Source organism: Aphelocoma coerulescens, chromosome 5 (genome assembly GCF_041296385.1).
Source record: "Aphelocoma coerulescens isolate FSJ_1873_10779 chromosome 5, UR_Acoe_1.0, whole genome shotgun sequence".
Lineage (NCBI taxonomy): Eukaryota > Metazoa > Chordata > Aves > Passeriformes > Corvidae > Aphelocoma > Aphelocoma coerulescens.
The window spans coordinates 14063999-14081420 of NC_091019.1; the positions used below are offsets into that span (position 1 = coordinate 14063999).

Here is a 17422-nt window from a genome sequence, read left to right on the forward strand (position 1 = left end):
GTGCCTGCTTTGCGTTTCTCCTAATTCTTATCTCAAAGAAGATAAACAGTAATGAGCATTTTGGGCCATACTACTACAATATGTCATCACAGAGGTGTTACCAAGCTCTCTCATTGGCCCAGTTTTGGCCAGCAGCATGTCCATCTTCAGAGCCATCAGCCGTTGGCTCTGCCAGACATGGTGGAAACTTGCAGGAGCTTCTCACAGGAGCCCCCTCTGTGGCCCTCCCTGCTACCACAAACCAGGCCATGCAAAACCAATACAAAACGCAAACTGTCTGGAGACTGAGTTCCAGGGCTGGGACCTCACTCCGGGGCTGGCACCTCCATCCCGGGTACATCAGCCATCCCTCGGGGACGTGGGGCAGGAACTGGAAGCACAGAAGCATCCCTGGGCACGGTGGGCTAAAGGGGAAGGGCACAGGGAGATTGCTGGGCTTGGCCGTGGCAGGGCCCTCACCCCAAGCTCCGCAGCGGGCAGGCGGGATGCTGCAGCTGCTGGCAGAGCTGCAGGATGCCGTGGGCTCCCAGCTCGTTGTCCCTCAGGTCCAGGCAGGTGAGACGGGGCCCCTGCAGCAGCCGCGTGGCCAGGGCTGGGCACAGCAGGCGCCCGAGAGCCGGCAGCTGCCCAGCCTGTGGGGCCGAGGGAAACAGGGAAGGAGGGCTTTGGCTTCGGCTCGGTGAGCTGCTGCAGGTGAAAAGGGCGCAGCAGTGGCTGAGGTCCTCGCAGCAGCAGGGGCTGGTGAGGCGGGAATGCAGCAGCCCAACGGGAAGCCTCGGGAAAGACCCTCAGAGCCGACCGAGGGCCCCCAGAGGTATCCGTGGACCCGGAGAGCTCCTGTCCCCTCTGCCCGGGGCAGCAGGCACCCAGCCGCACACCGGCCTCCGGTTCGGGTGCCCGCAGCCACCGGCCGCGCTTTGGGCTCCGTGCCGTGCGTGCGTCTCTCAGCGGAGCAGGTCCGGGCCACTGCCCGGTGCCGCAGTGCCCGGCAGCGCGGAGGGACGGGGCAGGGCAGCTCCTCCCGCCGCCGCGCAGCGAGGGAGCGCGGGACGTTCTGCTGGTGAGGAATTCCTGGGGTGCCGGTGGATGGGCAGCAGCTGCAGTTCCAGCTGCTCGGTTTGCTGTGCGTGGGAAGTGCCGGAACTCTGCATAGCAAAGGGCCCGGGAAACCGTGGCCCCGGCCAGGTGAGGGACACTGAGAGACACAGCAGGAGACGAGGATGAGGAGGAAGAGAGACTTCAGTGTGGACTTTGGTGTGCTTGGAACAGGAGGGGGGTCACATCTCAGGGACCCTCTCTGGAGGCACCAGCTCGGGCTGTTTCTGTGTTCCTGCGCCAGCAGGAAGTGGATTTATCGAGGGAGACACCTGCGACCGTGGCATGGGAAACCTGGGGTGGAAGCGGTGAGGAAGCGAGGTCTGGTGTGGGTTTCTGGGGAGCCAGCGGGGCCAGCGCGGGTCACTGGAGCCGCGGCTGTGAAGGGGCGGCGGCGCCAGCAGGGAGAGTGGATTGCTGCGCTGGGAGCGTGCTGACAGAGCCTGGTGAATGGTGAGACGGGGAAGTTTCCTGAAGCGCGCGGCCGCCGAGCTGCCGGGGGCCGGGGCGGCGGGGCAGGGGCAGCGCGGAGCCGCGGCGTTCTCGGTGGCAGCGCAGGTGTCGGGAGCCGCGTGCGGTCGATGCCGACGCCGGGAGCCGCCGGGGGGTAACCGCCTCCTTCCTGCGCTGGCGGCGAGGCGAGCGCGGGGCCGCAGCTGCGGCAGCAGCGCCATGTGCCAGCGCCGCCGCGAGGGCCCGGGGAGCCGGCAGCTGCCACCCCCGCGGGGGCTGCGGGCACGGCGGGAGGGGAGCACCCCAAGGACGGGGGCTTCGGGCTCTGCAGGTGCCGGGGCTGAGGGTGGTCGCAGTGCGGCTTTTGGTGGGATTTGGGGTGCAGCGTGTCCCCATCAGTGAGGATGGCTCTCGGCAGGCTCCGGCAGCGGAGTTGGAGGCACGGGGGGGTGCAGGAAGGGCCCCCGCAGGCCAGGTGCTGTGGGGGGGCTGTCTCCCCCCGGGGACATCCGGGTGGCAGCCCACTGTGGCGGGCTGTGTGACGCCAGAAGCGGAGGCGAGCCTCATATTTGGGCACGGAGCAGGTTATTGGAGGCCGCGGCCCCGCAGCCGGGAGATGAGGCGCTGATAAAGGGTGCCCTGGTGCTGCTGCTGCTGCCTCCGTTGGCTCGGGCGCTGCCGAGACATCCCCTGGCTGCGCTGGGCTCGGGGCCGGGGCCATGGGGCCGGCGGTAGCGCTGGGGCTGCTGGTGTGCGTGCGGCTGTGTGCGGGTGAGCGCCGGGCGGCGGGAGCGGGGCCCGCGGCGGTGGCGGGCCCGGCTCAGCACCCTCCGTGCCGCAGGCTCCGGGGAGCTGCGTCTGGTGGGCGGCGGCGGGCGCTGTGCCGGGCGCGTGGAGGTGAAGCACGGCGGTGAGTGGGGCTCCGTCTGCGTCTTCGACTTCGACTTCGACTTCGACTGGGAAGCCCGCTGGGCCATCGTGGTGTGCCGGCAGCTGGGCTGTGGCCGGGTGGCCACGGCGTCCCCGTACGCCCCGTTCGGGCAGGGCAGCGGGCGCATCTGGCTGCAGCCCTTCTTCTGCCGCGGCACCGAGGAGGCGCTGGAGCAGTGTCCGAACTTCGGGTGGGGACAGCACTTCTGCGGCCACGAGTGGGATGTGGGGGTGACCTGCAGAGGTGAGGGGACGCGCTGGCCGTGCCGGGGCTGCCACCTTGTGCTTGAGCATCCCCGGCAGGGCTGAGCCGAGCCGGTGTCCCGGTGCAGATGCCGTGGAGCTGAGGCTGGCGGGCGGCGGCAGTCCCTGCGCCGGGAGGGTGGAAGTGAAGCTTCGGGGACGCTGGGGCTCGGTGGGAGATGACTTCTGGGATATGGAGGACGCCGAGGTGGTGTGCCAGCATCTGGGCTGTGGCTCGGCGGCCGGTGCCTACACTGCACTCGAGAGCTTTGGTGCAGGGGATGGGCCCGTCAGTCTGGCCAGGGTGGACTGCAAAGGAAATGAGTCCACTCTCTGGGACTGCGCGATCCGTGGCTGGGGACCCTATAACTACAGCCATGAATGGGACACTGCTGTTACTTGCCAAGGTAGGAGCCGGACTGGGGGGGATGTGGCACTTCATGCACGTCCCTGGACACTGATCCTGCGCTTCTCCCTCAGGATTTTCCCGGCTGGTCGGAGGTGATGGAGCCTGTGCCGGGCGGCTGGAGGTACGGCAGGGCCGGGCCTGGGTGGGTGTCTGCGAGGATCAGGTGGACATGAAGGTGGCGCAGGTGGTTTGCCGGGAGCTGGGCTGTGGAGCGGCGCTCTCCATCCCCGGCAGCGAGCGATTTGGGGCAGGATCAGGGCCGCTCTGGGGCGGGGGCTTCCAGTGCAATGGCACCGAGCCCCTCCTCAGCGCCTGTGCCCGGCATCTGCCCCACAGCCAGGGCTGCAGCACGGGCCCTGCCAGCGTCATCTGCTCCCGTAAGTGCCGGGGACACCGGGGGCTGTTGGGGTCCCTGCAGCATCGCCCCCCTCAACGCCCTTTCTGCCACAGCCTACACGGGCTTCCGGCTGGGCAACAGCAGCTCGGGATGCACCGGGCGGGTGGAGGTGGCAGTGCGGGGGACGTGGGGGTCCGTCTGCGCCAGCGAGTGGGAGCTGGCCGATGCCCACGTCCTGTGCCGCCACCTGGGCTGCGGCCGCGCCTTCACCGTGCCCCCGGGAGGCTCCTTTGGCAGCGGGGACGGGCCACTGCGGCCGGACGCCTTCGGCTGCAGCGGGAGCGAGCGGCACCCGGGCGAGTGCCCCGTGGCCGTGCTGGGGAAGCCCCCCTGTGCCCCCAGAAACGCCGCTGCCGTCAACTGCTCAGGTGTGTATGGCACCTGCGGGAGGTGTATGAAGGGCTTTTGGGACCCCCCAAGAATTGGGAGCAGAGGATGCAGGGATGTTGTGGGGGGAAGGGCTAAATCAGGTCATTTTGCAGGCATTGTTGAATCCCTGCAGCTGGTGGAGGGTGAGACCCGGTGCAATGGGTGGTTGGAGTTCGCCATAAGCCCTGGGACCTGGCGCCGTGTGCCAGGAGAGCTTTTGTTCATATGGAATTTCAGCAACGTGTGCAGGGAGATGGGCTGTGGAGGGCTGGACAACAGCATTGCTGTCCGTGGTAAGTCCATCCTGCAGAAGATTGACGAGAGCGAGAGGAAAATCATTGAGAGGGTGATCGAAACAATCCAGGGGATGACCACCGAGCTGACAGGAGCATACTACACATTCAGTGATTGGTTCAAGATGAACGTGGTTACCTCTCCTGGCATATCTCATGGGGCAGACATTGTCTGCTCAGGTGGGTGTCCCGAGAAGGGCTGGAGGTGGCGGTGCCCCAAGCAGCCACCCCAACCCGGTGCTTCGGTGCCCGCAGGCAGCCGGCGGGTGCGGCTGGTGGGGAGCTCTGGGCGCTGTGCCGGGCGCGTGGAGGTCTATTCCAGTGGCACATGGAGCACCGTCTGCCAGGAAGGCTGGGATCTGCGGGACGCCGCCGTTGTCTGCCGGGAGCTGGGCTGTGGCACGGCGCTGGAGGCACCGAGCTCAGCGCGCTTCGGTCCCGGCACGGGGCCGCTGTGGCCGTACATCCCTGACTGCTCCGGGACCGAGGAGTCTCTCTGGGAATGTGGGCGTTCGGAATGGCGCCAGTGCGGGCGTGGAGTTGGGGCAGGGGCCGTCTGCTCAGGTCAGTGCCGGGCACCCTAGATCGGGGTCCAGCAGAGTCCCCGGGGGGTTCCTGGCCGTGCCGTGACCGCCCTGCACCCCTTGCAGAGCAGCTCTCCGTGCGGCTGGCGGGCGGCCGCGGGCGCTGCCGCGGGTTCCTGGAGGTGTCTCACAACGGCACCTGGGGCCGCGTGTGTGCCAATGGCACCAGCCCCGGCACCGCCAACACCGTCTGCCAACAGCTGGGCTGTGGGGACCGGGGCTGGCTGTCGGCGTTCCCCGCCCAGCAGCCGGCCCCCGCCTGGCTGGCCTGGGTGGGCTGTGAGGACGGGGCCCGCTCGCTCTGGGGGTGCCCCTCGGCACCCTGGAATCTGCAGAGCTGCGGCCCAGGCGGGGACGCCCACGTGGCTTGTGATGGGGACAGTGATGGCATCACTGAGACAGACACTACCCCCCATCCCGACGGTGCCACGAGCACAGGTAGCTCTGCCCGTGCCAGCACCCCCAAGACCAGGATGGCTGGGATCCCCCCCCACTCACTTCTTGCCCGTGTCCCCACACAGGTGTCCGTGGCAGCACAGCCGCAGCGGTGACCGTGGGGACTGTGCCTGTGCCAGCTGTCCTGTGCGTGGTGCTGGGGACGCTGCTGTGCCTGGCCCTGGGCGCCCTGGCCGTGCTGCTGTGCCGTGCCCGCGCCTGGCGCCGAGGTGGGTCCAGGCGGGTGGGGGCTGGCACAGACCCGGTTTGGGGGTTCCGGGGCTCCCGCGCTGCGGAACGGCCCAGAAGGTGGGCAGGGGTGCCCCCAGTGCCACCCACGGTGGCCAGGGCCCCAGGTAAACACTGCATCTCGTTCCAGGCCCTGGCAGAGCTGCAGATGCCATCGCCAACGCTGTCTACGAGGAGCTGGACTACACCGCGATGCCGGAGTACCAGGAGGTGCCCAGTCGGCCAGGTGGGTGCAGCCCCTGTGGCCCAGCTCTGCCCGGAGAGGGGGCTCTGCCCCACAGCCCCATGGCAGCTCAGGGTCCCGGTGGCCCAGCAGTGGCTCCTCGCCAGGGGCTGGGGATGTCCCTCGGTCCCACGGCAGCCCCTCTGTGTGGTGTGAGGTTGTGTCACCCTCGGTGCTGCTTGAGGCCGCACCCAAGTCCCTGTTTCTCCCCTGCAGGTTCCCTGTCAGAGGGGTCGGTGAAGAAGCTGCCCTATTACACCGGGGACAGCGCGGAGGGGAGTGACACCGAGGGAACCCCAGGTAGGGCCACAGGGCAGGAACTCAGTGGGGAGTGCTGGGGACATGGCACACACTCGGGCAGGGGAGCTGAGGGGACAAGTCCCCCTCTTGTTAGTGTGTAGCAAGCATGGCCTTTCCCTGTGGGACCCAAGGGCCACCAGCACATCCCTGGTGGCAAGGCCGTTGAGCATGGCAGAGCCAGACCCCTGCCAGGGCCACTGGGTCACTGCCATGGACCCCTGTGCCTGTCCCAGAGCCCCCTGCCCGGCCCGAGCACGGAACCCCGGATGGCTACGACGATGCCCTGGGTGTGGCACAGGAGCCCCCTGCTCCCAGCACTGGGGACATCTCCGAGGGCGTGGCACAGAGGAGGTGGATCTGTGTCCTCCCCACAGGTAAGAGGGCTCCCAGCTGCCCTGTCCCCTCTGCAGAGGCACTCCATGGCAGGGTTTGGCTGTGGGGGTGGGCAGGGATCCGGCTGCAGATCCATGGGTGCTGCAGCCAGAGCCCAGGTGGGGCCTGTCAGGAGGGACACGGAGCCGTCTGCCCCCCTGCACCCTTCTGTGCTGTCCCCAAGGTGGGATCTACTCCCCTCCGAGTGCCCCAGGAGCCACCAGGACCACCTCGGAACAGCCCCCGGTGCACACAGACTATGATGATGTTGGCAGCAGCGCCCTGGGGCCGTCGCCATGAGGATGCCACAGCCCTGGGGACACGTGTGTGGTGCTGTGGTGGGGCCCTGTCCCCAGGAAGGGGTGGCCCTGCCTACAGAGGTCACCCCTCCCTGTGCAGCAGTGCAGGAAAAAAGCTCCTGAGTAGGGATTTTCTTGGATTTCTGTCTGAATTTCCCTTTTTCTCTTATTAAAGACTGTCGTGGTTTGACACTGGCCCGATGCCAGGCACCCAGGAGAGTGTCTTGCTCACCCTCCCCTGCCTCAGCTGAGCAGACGAGAGAGGGGAAAAACACTTCAAGGGCAAAACAGGCTGAACTTAAAGTTACAAAGTGAATGTATTGCTAACAGAATCAGAGGAGGATAATGAGAAGTAAAATAAACCCTCAAACACACCTTTTCTCCCCCCTGCCCCTCCCTCCTTCCCCTGACAGCACCGGGAGACAGGGCATGGGGGTTTGGTCAGTTCATCACCGAGATTTTCTTCCGCTGCTCCGGGAGAGGAGTCCTTCCCCTGTGAGCCTGTGGGGTCCCTCCCACAGGAGACAGCTCTCCACGAACCTCTCCCACGTGGCTCCACTCTCAGCAGCAGCAGCCACCCCGCCCCTGCTGCAGCGTGAGTCCCTCCCACGGGCACACAGTCCTCCCAAAACTGCTGCGCCGTGGGTCTCTTCCACGGGGTGCAGGGCCCCAAGGACAGGCTGCTCCAGCCTGGAAGCGGGGCCCTCTCTCCCCACCGGGTCTTCCACTGGAACACAGCCTCCTCCAGGCCTCCACCTGCTCTGGCACGGGCACCACCTCCCCCTGGGGCTGCAGGTGGATCTCTGCATCCCCCGTGGGTCCCCGTGGGCTGCAGGGGCACAGCTGCTTCACCATGGTCTGCACCACGGCCTGCAGAGGCCCCTCGGCTCCAGGGCCTGGAGCACCTCCTCCCCCTCCTTCTCCACTGCCCGTGGTGTCCCATGTTGCTTTCCTCACATGTTCTCACCATCTCCTCTTCTCTGACTAGAAGGCAAAAAAAGAGATGTTGTTTTGATTTTCTTCTTAAATATGTGTCACAGGTTAGCAAGCATAGTCCCGGAAGGGATGTCCTTGCTAAGGGGTGCTTACAGTTTCCTCTGGGACCTGATAGAGCCTATCAGCTGGCCAGTTTGAATATGGACAATTCTTTAAGCCACTTAAAGTTGTGACAGCCTCTGTGATACACACTTAAGAATAGACAAACTCTCCCCCCCAAGCTCTCTCTCATTTCCAGTGCTGGGACAGGTGGCTGCGGGCCACGTGTGGGGGCCAGCGGGGCCAGCCAGGCCCTGCTCGGGCCAGGCCAGGCCGGGCTACGGCCATCCTGGAGCCATGGGCCTGTTCCAGCCGTGGAACCCCCCCCACTGCCTTGCCGTGGGCAGCCGGAGCGGCTCGGCTCTCCCCCTCTCCTCTTCGATAAGAAAAATTCAACATTCCAGCTGCAAAGCTGCAAGGCTGAGGTGAGATTAACCCTTTTATTGCTGTGAAGAGCTGAAAACCCGAGGGAAGAGAGAGAGAGGAGATGCTTAAAGCTGAAATTCTGTTGTGAAACTATGGTATATCAGAGTATCCCGTTGTAATTTCATGAAGATATGGGGGGTGGAGTGTTCAACCCGTAAGCAAAAGCACCTGCGCTGAGATAGGCAGATGCTGACGCAGCTGTAATTTCATGAGAAGTTTGGACAGGGAGAGATGGACCAGATGAGGACTTTTGCTCCAAATGGGAAAGGAGAAAACCTCAGTTCCTAGAGATGCTCCCAGAGATAGTCCTAAAGATGAAGATGAGGAAGACCCTTTGCTCCCAGGGAAGGAGAAGGGCCTCTGTTTTTTGTTTCTGAACGGCTCAACCTTAAAATTGTACCCCAGAAAACTTCAAGAGTGGACCCTCGAGAGCAGCTGCGGGAAAAGCTGCAAGTCGGGGGAAGGGACTCACATTGCGAGCAGAGAGACTCCTCTTCCTAAATGGACTGAACAATATTTGGAAGTGGGCGGCTGTCTCGTTGTGATCATGTTTTCATAGCATGAGCAAGAAGAGACTTCTCTTCCTAAATGGACTGAACAAGGTTATTATGGAAGTGGTAAACAGACTGAACATCTTAAGGGTTGTCTTTTTACATTGTCAGTGGGAGAAGGGAGGAAGGTGGGGGGAGGAGGAGAGTTCTGAAGGTGGTATAATTTTTTTTTCCTACTTTTAGGTCTGTTAATAAACTTCTTTATATTCTTTCAAGTTTGGTGCCTGCTTTGCGTTTCTCCTAATTCTTATCTCAAAGAAGATAAACAGTAATGAGCATTTTGGGCCATACTACTACAATATGTCATCACAGAGGTGTTACCAAGCTCTCTCATTGGCCCAGTTTTGGCCAGCAGCATGTCCATCTTCAGAGCCATCAGCCGTTGGCTCTGCCAGACATGGTGGAAACTTGCAGGAGCTTCTCACAGGAGCCCCCTCTGTGGCCCTCCCTGCTACCACAAACCAGGCCATGCAAAACCAATACAAAACGCAAACTGTCTGGAGACTGAGTTCCAGGGCTGGGACCTCACTCCGGGGCTGGCACCTCCATCCCGGGTACATCAGCCATCCCTCGGGGACGTGGGGCAGGAACTGGAAGCACAGAAGCATCCCTGGGCACGGTGGGCTAAAGGGGAAGGGCACAGGGAGATTGCTGGGCTTGGCCGTGGCAGGGCCCTCACCCCAAGCTCCGCAGCGGGCAGGCGGGATGCTGCAGCTGCTGGCAGAGCTGCAGGATGCCGTGGGCTCCCAGCTCGTTGTCCCTCAGGTCCAGGCAGGTGAGACGGGGCCCCTGCAGCAGCCGCGTGGCCAGGGCTGGGCACAGCAGGCGCCCGAGAGCCGGCAGCTGCCCAGCCTGTGGGGCCGAGGGAAACAGGGAAGGAGGGCTTTGGCTTCGGCTCGGTGAGCTGCTGCAGGTGAAAAGGGCGCAGCAGTGGCTGAGGTCCTCGCAGCAGCAGGGGCTGGTGAGGCGGGAATGCAGCAGCCCAACGGGAAGCCTCGGGAAAGACCCTCAGAGCCGACCGAGGGCCCCCAGAGGTATCCGTGGACCCGGAGAGCTCCTGTCCCCTCTGCCCGGGGCAGCAGGCACCCAGCCGCACACCGGCCTCCGGTTCGGGTGCCCGCAGCCACCGGCCGCGCTTTGGGCTCCGTGCCGTGCGTGCGTCTCTCAGCGGAGCAGGTCCGGGCCACTGCCCGGTGCCGCAGTGCCCGGCAGCGCGGAGGGACGGGGCAGGGCAGCTCCTCCCGCCGCCGCGCAGCGAGGGAGCGCGGGACGTTCTGCTGGTGAGGAATTCCTGGGGTGCCGGTGGATGGGCAGCAGCTGCAGTTCCAGCTGCTCGGTTTGCTGTGCGTGGGAAGTGCCGGAACTCTGCATAGCAAAGGGCCCGGGAAACCGTGGCCCCGGCCAGGTGAGGGACACTGAGAGACACAGCAGGAGACGAGGATGAGGAGGAAGAGAGACTTCAGTGTGGACTTTGGTGTGCTTGGAACAGGAGGGGGGTCACATCTCAGGGACCCTCTCTGGAGGCACCAGCTCGGGCTGTTTCTGTGTTCCTGCGCCAGCAGGAAGTGGATTTATCGAGGGAGACACCTGCGACCGTGGCATGGGAAACCTGGGGTGGAAGCGGTGAGGAAGCGAGGTCTGGTGTGGGTTTCTGGGGAGCCAGCGGGGCCAGCGCGGGTCACTGGAGCCGCGGCTGTGAAGGGGCGGCGGCGCCAGCAGGGAGAGTGGATTGCTGCGCTGGGAGCGTGCTGACAGAGCCTGGTGAATGGTGAGACGGGGAAGTTTCCTGAAGCGCGCGGCCGCCGAGCTGCCGGGGGCCGGGGCGGCGGGGCAGGGGCAGCGCGGAGCCGCGGCGTTCTCGGTGGCAGCGCAGGTGTCGGGAGCCGCGTGCGGTCGATGCCGACGCCGGGAGCCGCCGGGGGGTAACCGCCTCCTTCCTGCGCTGGCGGCGAGGCGAGCGCGGGGCCGCAGCTGCGGCAGCAGCGCCATGTGCCAGCGCCGCCGCGAGGGCCCGGGGAGCCGGCAGCTGCCACCCCCGCGGGGGCTGCGGGCACGGCGGGAGGGGAGCACCCCAAGGACGGGGGCTTCGGGCTCTGCAGGTGCCGGGGCTGAGGGTGGTCGCAGTGCGGCTTTTGGTGGGATTTGGGGTGCAGCGTGTCCCCATCAGTGAGGATGGCTCTCGGCAGGCTCCGGCAGCGGAGTTGGAGGCACGGGGGGGTGCAGGAAGGGCCCCCGCAGGCCAGGTGCTGTGGGGGGGCTGTCTCCCCCCGGGGACATCCGGGTGGCAGCCCACTGTGGCGGGCTGTGTGACGCCAGAAGCGGAGGCGAGCCTCATATTTGGGCACGGAGCAGGTTATTGGAGGCCGCGGCCCCGCAGCCGGGAGATGAGGCGCTGATAAAGGGTGCCCTGGTGCTGCTGCTGCTGCCTCCGTTGGCTCGGGCGCTGCCGAGACATCCCCTGGCTGCGCTGGGCTCGGGGCCGGGGCCATGGGGCCGGCGGTAGCGCTGGGGCTGCTGGTGTGCGTGCGGCTGTGTGCGGGTGAGCGCCGGGCGGCGGGAGCGGGGCCCGCGGCGGTGGCGGGCCCGGCTCAGCACCCTCCGTGCCGCAGGCTCCGGGGAGCTGCGTCTGGTGGGCGGCGGCGGGCGCTGTGCCGGGCGCGTGGAGGTGAAGCACGGCGGTGAGTGGGGCTCCGTCTGCGTCTTCGACTTCGACTTCGACTTCGACTTCGACTGGGAAGCCCGCTGGGCCATCGTGGTGTGCCGGCAGCTGGGCTGTGGCCGGGTGGCCACGGCGTCCCCGTACGCCCCGTTCGGGCAGGGCAGCGGGCGCATCTGGCTGCAGCCCTTCTTCTGCCGCGGCACCGAGGAGGCGCTGGAGGAGTGTCTGCACTTCGGGTGGGGACGGCACTTCTGCGGCCACGAGTGGGATGTGGGGGTGACCTGCAGAGGTGAGGGGACGCGCTGGCCGTGCCGGGGCTGCCACCTTGTGCTTGAGCATCACCGGCAGGGCTGAGCCGAGCCGGTGTCCCGGTGCAGATGCCGTGGAGCTGAGGCTGGCGGGCGGCGGCAGTCCCTGCGCCGGGAGGGTGGAAGTGAAGCTTCGGGGACGCTGGGGCTCGCTGGGAGATGACCGCTGGGATATGGAGGACGCCGAGGTGGTGTGCCAGCATCTGGGCTGTGGCTCGGCTGCCGGTGCCTACTTTGCCGTCGAGAGCTTTGGTGCAGGGGATGGGCCCATCAGTCTGGCCGTGGTGGACTGCAAAGGAAATGAGTCCACTCTCTGGGACTGCGAGATCCGTGGCTGGGGACCTTATAACTACAGCCATAAATGGGACACTGCTGTTACTTGCCAAGGTAGGAGCCGGACTGGGGGGGGGAGATGTGGCACTTCATGCACGTCCCTGGACACTGATCCTGCACTGCTCGCGCAGGATTTTCCCGGCTGGTCGGAGGTGATGGAGCCTGTGCCGGGCGGCTGGAGGTACGGCAGGGCCGGGCCTGGGTGGGTGTCTGCGAGGATCAGGTGGACATGAAGGTGGCGCAGGTGGTTTGCCGGGAGCTGGGCTGTGGAGCGGCGCTCTCCATCCCCGGCAGCGAGCGATTTGGGGCAGGATCGGGGCCGCTCTGGGGCGGGGGCTTCCAGTGCAATGGCACCGAGCCCCTCCTCAGCGCCTGTGCCCGGCATCCGCCCCACAGCCAGGGCTGCAGCACGGGCCCTGCCAGCGTCATCTGCTCCCGTAAGTGCCGGGGACACCGGGGGCTGTTGGGGTCCCTGCAGCATCGCCCCCCTCAACGCCCTTTCTGCCACAGCCTACACGGGCTTCCGGCTGGGCAACAGCAGCTCGGGATGCACCGGGCGGGTGGAGGTGGCAGTGAGGGGGACGTGGGGGTCCGTCTGCGCCAGCGAGTGGGAGCTGGCCGATGCCCACGTCCTGTGCCGCCACCTGGGCTGCGGCCGCGCCTTCACCGTGCCCCCGGGAGGCTCCTTTGGCAGCGGGGACGGGCCACTGCGGCCGGACGCCTTCGGCTGCAGCGGGAGCGAGCGGCACCCGGGCGAGTGCCCCGTGGCCGTGCTGGGGAAGCCCCCCTGTGCCCCCGGAAACGCCGCTGCCGTCAACTGCTCAGGTGTGTACGGCACCTGCGGGAGGTGCATTAGGGGCTTTCGGGACCCCCCAAGAATTGAAATCAGAGGATGCGGGGATGTTGTGGGGGGAAGGGCTAAATCAGGTCATTTTGCAGGCATTGTTGAATCCCTGCAGCTGGTGGAGGGTGAGACCCGGTGCAATGGGTGGTTGGAGTTCGCCATAAGCCCTGGGACCTGGCGCCGTGTGCCAGGAGAGCTTTTGGTCGTATGGAATTTCAGCAACGTGTGCAGGGAGATGGGCTGTGGAGGGCTGGACAACAGCATTGCTGTCCGTGGTGAGGACATCCTGCGGAACACTGACGAGAAGGAGAGGAAAATCATTGAGAGGGTGATCGAAAGAATCCAGGAGATGACCACCAAGCTGACTGAAGCAGACTACGAATTCGATTTTGGGTTCGAGATGGACGAGGTTACCACTGCACCTCGGGGTATCTCTCATGGGGCGGCCATCGTCTGCTCAGGTGGGTGTCCCGAGAAGGGCTGGAGGTGGCGGTGCCCCAAGCAGCCACCCCAACCCGGTGCTTCGGTGCCCGCAGGCAGCCGGCGGGTGCGGCTGGTGGGGAGCTCTGGGCGCTGTGCCGGGCGCGTGGAGGTCTATTCCAGTGGCACGTGGAGCGCCGTCTGCCAGGAAGGCTGGGATCTGCGGGACGCTGCCGTTGTCTGCCGGGAGCTGGGCTGTGGCACGGCGCTGGAGGCACCGAGCTCGGCGCGCTTCGGTCCCGGCACGGGGCCGCTGTGGCCGTACATCCCTGACTGCTCCGGGACCGAGGAGTCTCTCTGGGAATGCGGGCGTTCGGAATGGCGCCAGTGCGGGCGTGGCGTTGGGGCAAGGGCCGTCTGCTCAGGTCAGTGCCGGGCACCCCAGATCGGGGTCCAGCAGAGTCCCCGGGGGGTTCCTGGCCGTGCCGTGACCGCCCTGCACCCCTTGCAGAGCAGCTCTCCGTGCGGCTGGCGGGCGGCCGCGGGCGCTGCCGCGGGTTCCTGGAGGTGTCCCACAACGGCACCTGGGGCCGCGTGTGCGCCAATGGCACCAGCCCCGGCACCGCCAACACCGTCTGCCAACAGCTGGGCTGTGGGGACCGGGGCTGGCTGTCGGCGTTCCCCGCCCAGCAGCCGGCCCCCGCCTGGCTGGCCTGGGTGGGCTGTGAGGACGGGGCCCGCTCGCTCTGGGGGTGCCCCTCGGCACCCTGGAATCTGCAGAGCTGCGGCCCAGGCGGGGACGCCCACGTGGCTTGTGATGGGGACAGTGATGGCATCACTGAGACAGACACTACCCCCCATCCCGACGGTGCCACGAGCACAGGTAGCTCTGCCCGTGCCAGCACCCCCAACGCCAGGATGGCTGGGATCCCCCCCCGCCACTCACTTCTTGCCCGTGTCCCCACACAGGTGTCCGTGGCAGCACAGCCGCAGCGGTGACCGTGGGGACTGTGCCTGTGCCAACTGTCCTGTGCGTGGTGCTGGGGACGCTGCTGTGCCTGGCCCTGGGCGCCCTGGCCGTGCTGCTGCGCCGTGCCCGCGCCTGGCGCCGAGGTGGGTCCAGGCGGGTGGGGGCTGGCACAGACCCGGTTTGGGGGTTCCGGGGCTCCTGCGCTGCGGAACAGCTCAGAAGGTGGGCAGGGGTGCCCCCGGTGCCACCCACGGTGGCCAGGGCCCCAGGTAAACGCTGCGTCTCGTTCCAGGCCCTGGCAGAGCTGCAGATGCCATTGCCAACGCTGTCTACGAGGAGCTGGACTACACCGCGATGCCGGAGTACCAGGAGGTGCCCAGTCGGCCAAGTGGGTGCAGCCCCTGTGGCCCAGCTCTGCCCGGAGAGGGGGCTCTGCCCCACAGCCCCATGGCAGCTCAGGGTCCCGGTGGCCCAGCAGTGGCTCCTCGCCAGGGGCTGGGGATGTCCCTCAGTCCCACGGCAGCCCCTCTGTGTGGTGTGAGGTTGTGTCACCCTCAGTGCCACTTGAGGCCGCACCCAAGTCCCTGTTTCTCCCCTGCAGGTTCCCTGTCAGAGGGGTCGGTGAAGAAGCTGCCCTATTACACCGGGGACAGCGCGGAGGGGAGTGACACCGAGGGAACCCCAGGTAAGGCCACAGGGCAGGAACCCAGTGGGGAGTGCTGGGGACATGGCACACACTCGGGCAGGGGAGCTGAGGGGACAAGTCCCCCTCTTGTTAGTGTGTAGCAAGCATGGCCTTTCCCTGTGGGACCCAAGGGCCACCAGCACATCCCTGGTGGCAAGGCCGTTGAGCATGGCAGAGCCAGACCCCTGCCAGGGCCACTGGGTCACTGCCATGGACCCCTGTGCCTGTCCCAGAGCCCCCTGCCCGGCCCGAGCACGGAACCCCGGATGGCTACGACGATGCCCTAGGTGTGGCACAGGAGCCCCCTGCTCCCAGCACTGGGGACATCTCCGAGGGCGTGGCACAGAGGAGGTGGATCTGTGTCCTCCCCACAGGTAAGAGGGCTCCCAGCTGCCCTGTCCCCTCTGCAGAGGCACTCCATGGCAGGGTTTGGCTGTGGGGGTGGGCAGGGATCCGGCTGCAGATCCACGGGTGCTGCAGCCAGAGCCCAGGTGGGGTTTGTCAGGAGGGACACGGAGCCGTCTGCCCCCCTGCACCCTTCTGTGCTGTCCCCAAGGTGGGATCTACTCCCCTCCAAGTGCCCCAGGAGCCACCAGGACCCCCTCGGAACAGCCCCCGGTGCACACAGACTATGATGATGTCGGCAGCAGCGCCCTGGGGCCGTCGCCATGAGGATGCCGCAGCCCTGGGGACACGTGTCTGGCGCTGTGGTGGGGCCCTGTCCCCAGGAAGGGGTGGCCCTGCCCACAGAGGTCACCCCTCCCTGTGCAGCAGTGCAGGAAAACAGCTCCTGAGTAGGGATTTTCTTGGATTTCTGTCAGAATTTCCCTTTTTCTCTTATTAAAGACTGTCGTGGTTTGACACTGGCCCGATGCCAGGCACCCAGGAGAGTTACTTGCTCACCCTCCCCTGCCTCAGCTGAGCAGAGGAGAGAGGGGAAAAACACTTCAAGGGCAAAACAGGCTTAAGTTAAAGTTATAAAGTGAATGTATTGCTAACAGAATCAGAGGAGGATAATGAGAAGCAAAATAAACCCTCAAACACACCTTTTCTCCCCCCTGCCCCTCCCTCCTTCCCCTGACGGCACCGGGAGACAGGGCATGGGGGTTTGGTCAGTTCATCACCGAGATTTTCTTCCGCTGCTCCGGGAGAGGAGTCCTTCCCCTGTGAGCCTGTGGGGTCCCTCCCACAGGAGACAGCTCTCCACGAACCTCTCCCACGTGGCTCCACTCTCAGCAGCAGCAGCCACCCCGCCCCTGCTGCAGCGTGAGTCCCTCCCACGGGCACACAGTCCTCCCAAAACTGCTGTGCCGTGGGTCTCTTCCACGGGGGGCCGGGCCCCAAGGACAGGCTGTTCCAGCCTGGAAGCGGGGCCCTCTCTCCCCACCGGGTCTTCCACTGGAACACAGCCTCCTCCAGGCCTCCACCTGCTCTGGCACGGGCACCACCTCCCCCTGGGGCTGCAGGTGGATCTCTGCATCCCCCGTGGATCCCCGTGGGCTGCAGGGGCACAGCTGCTTCACCATGGTCTGCACCACGGCCTGCAGAGGCCCCTCGGCTCCAGGGCCTGGAGCACCTCCTCCCCCTCCTTCTCCACTGCCTGTGGTGTCCCATGTTGTTTTCCTCACATGTTCTCACCATCTCCTCTTCTCTGACTAGAAGGCAAAAAAAAAGATGTTGTTTTGATTTTCTTCTTAAATATGTGTCACAGGTTAGCAAGCATAGTCCCGGAAGGGTTGTCCTTGCTAAGGGGTGCTTACAGTTTCCTCTGGGACCTGATAGAGCCTATCAGCTGGCCAGGTTGAATATGGACAATTCTTTAAGCCACTTAAAGTTGTGACAGCCTCTGTGATACACACTTAAGAATAGACAAACTCCCCCCCCAAGCTCTCTCTCATTTCCAGTGCTGGGACAGGTGGCTGCGGGCCACGTGTGGGGGCCAGCGGGCCCGGCCAGGCCCTGCTCGGGCCAGGCCGGGCCGGGCTACGGCCATCCTGGAGCCATGGGCCTGTTCCAGCTGTGGAACCCCCCCCCACTGCCTTGCCGTGGGCAGCCGGAGCGGCTCGGCTCTCCCCCTCTCCTCTTCGATAAGAAAAATTCAACATTCCAGCTGCAAAGCTGCAAGGCTGAGGTGAGATTAACCCTTTTATTGCTGTGAAGAGCTGAAAACCCGAGGGAAGAGAGAGAGAGGAGATGCTTAAAGCTGAAATTCTGTTGTGAAACTATGGTATATCAGAGTATCCCGTTGTAATTTCATGAAGATATGGGGGGTGGAGTGTTCAACCCGTAAGCAAAAGCACCTGCGCTGAGATAGGCAGATGCTGACGCAGCTGTAATTTCATGAGAAGTTTGGACAGGGAGAGATGGACCAGATGAGGACTTTTGCTCCAAATGGGAAAGGAGAAAACCTCAGTTCCTAGAGATGCTCCCAGAGATAGTCCTAAAGATGAAGATGAGGAAGACCCTTTGCTCCCAGGGAAGGAGAAGGGCCTCTGTTTTTTGTTTCTGAACGGCTCAACCTTAAAATTGTACCCCAGAAA

General features: G+C 65.1%; 1 protein-coding gene across 1 annotated transcript; it reads left to right on the forward strand.

Moving 5' to 3' along the window:
* The first annotated feature begins 2844 nt into the window (after positions 1-2844).
* On the forward strand, positions 2845-16477 carry LOC138111005 (antigen WC1.1-like). The gene is made up of 23 exons (XM_069016160.1): positions 2845-3128; positions 3202-3507; positions 3581-3895; positions 4010-4369; positions 4445-4753; positions 4840-5211; positions 5295-5438; positions 5588-5683; positions 5897-5980; positions 6214-6675; positions 9949-10068; positions 11273-11611; positions 11700-12017; positions 12095-12400; positions 12474-12788; positions 12903-13268; positions 13344-13652; positions 13739-14110; positions 14197-14340; positions 14490-14585; positions 14799-14882; positions 15116-15256; positions 15439-16477. The coding sequence occupies exons 1-23, from the start codon at positions 2915-2917 to the stop codon at positions 15552-15554; spliced, it is 5688 nt and encodes a 1895-aa protein (XP_068872261.1). The 5' UTR covers positions 2845-2914; the 3' UTR covers positions 15555-16477.
* The last annotated feature ends 945 nt before the right edge of the window (positions 16478-17422 follow it).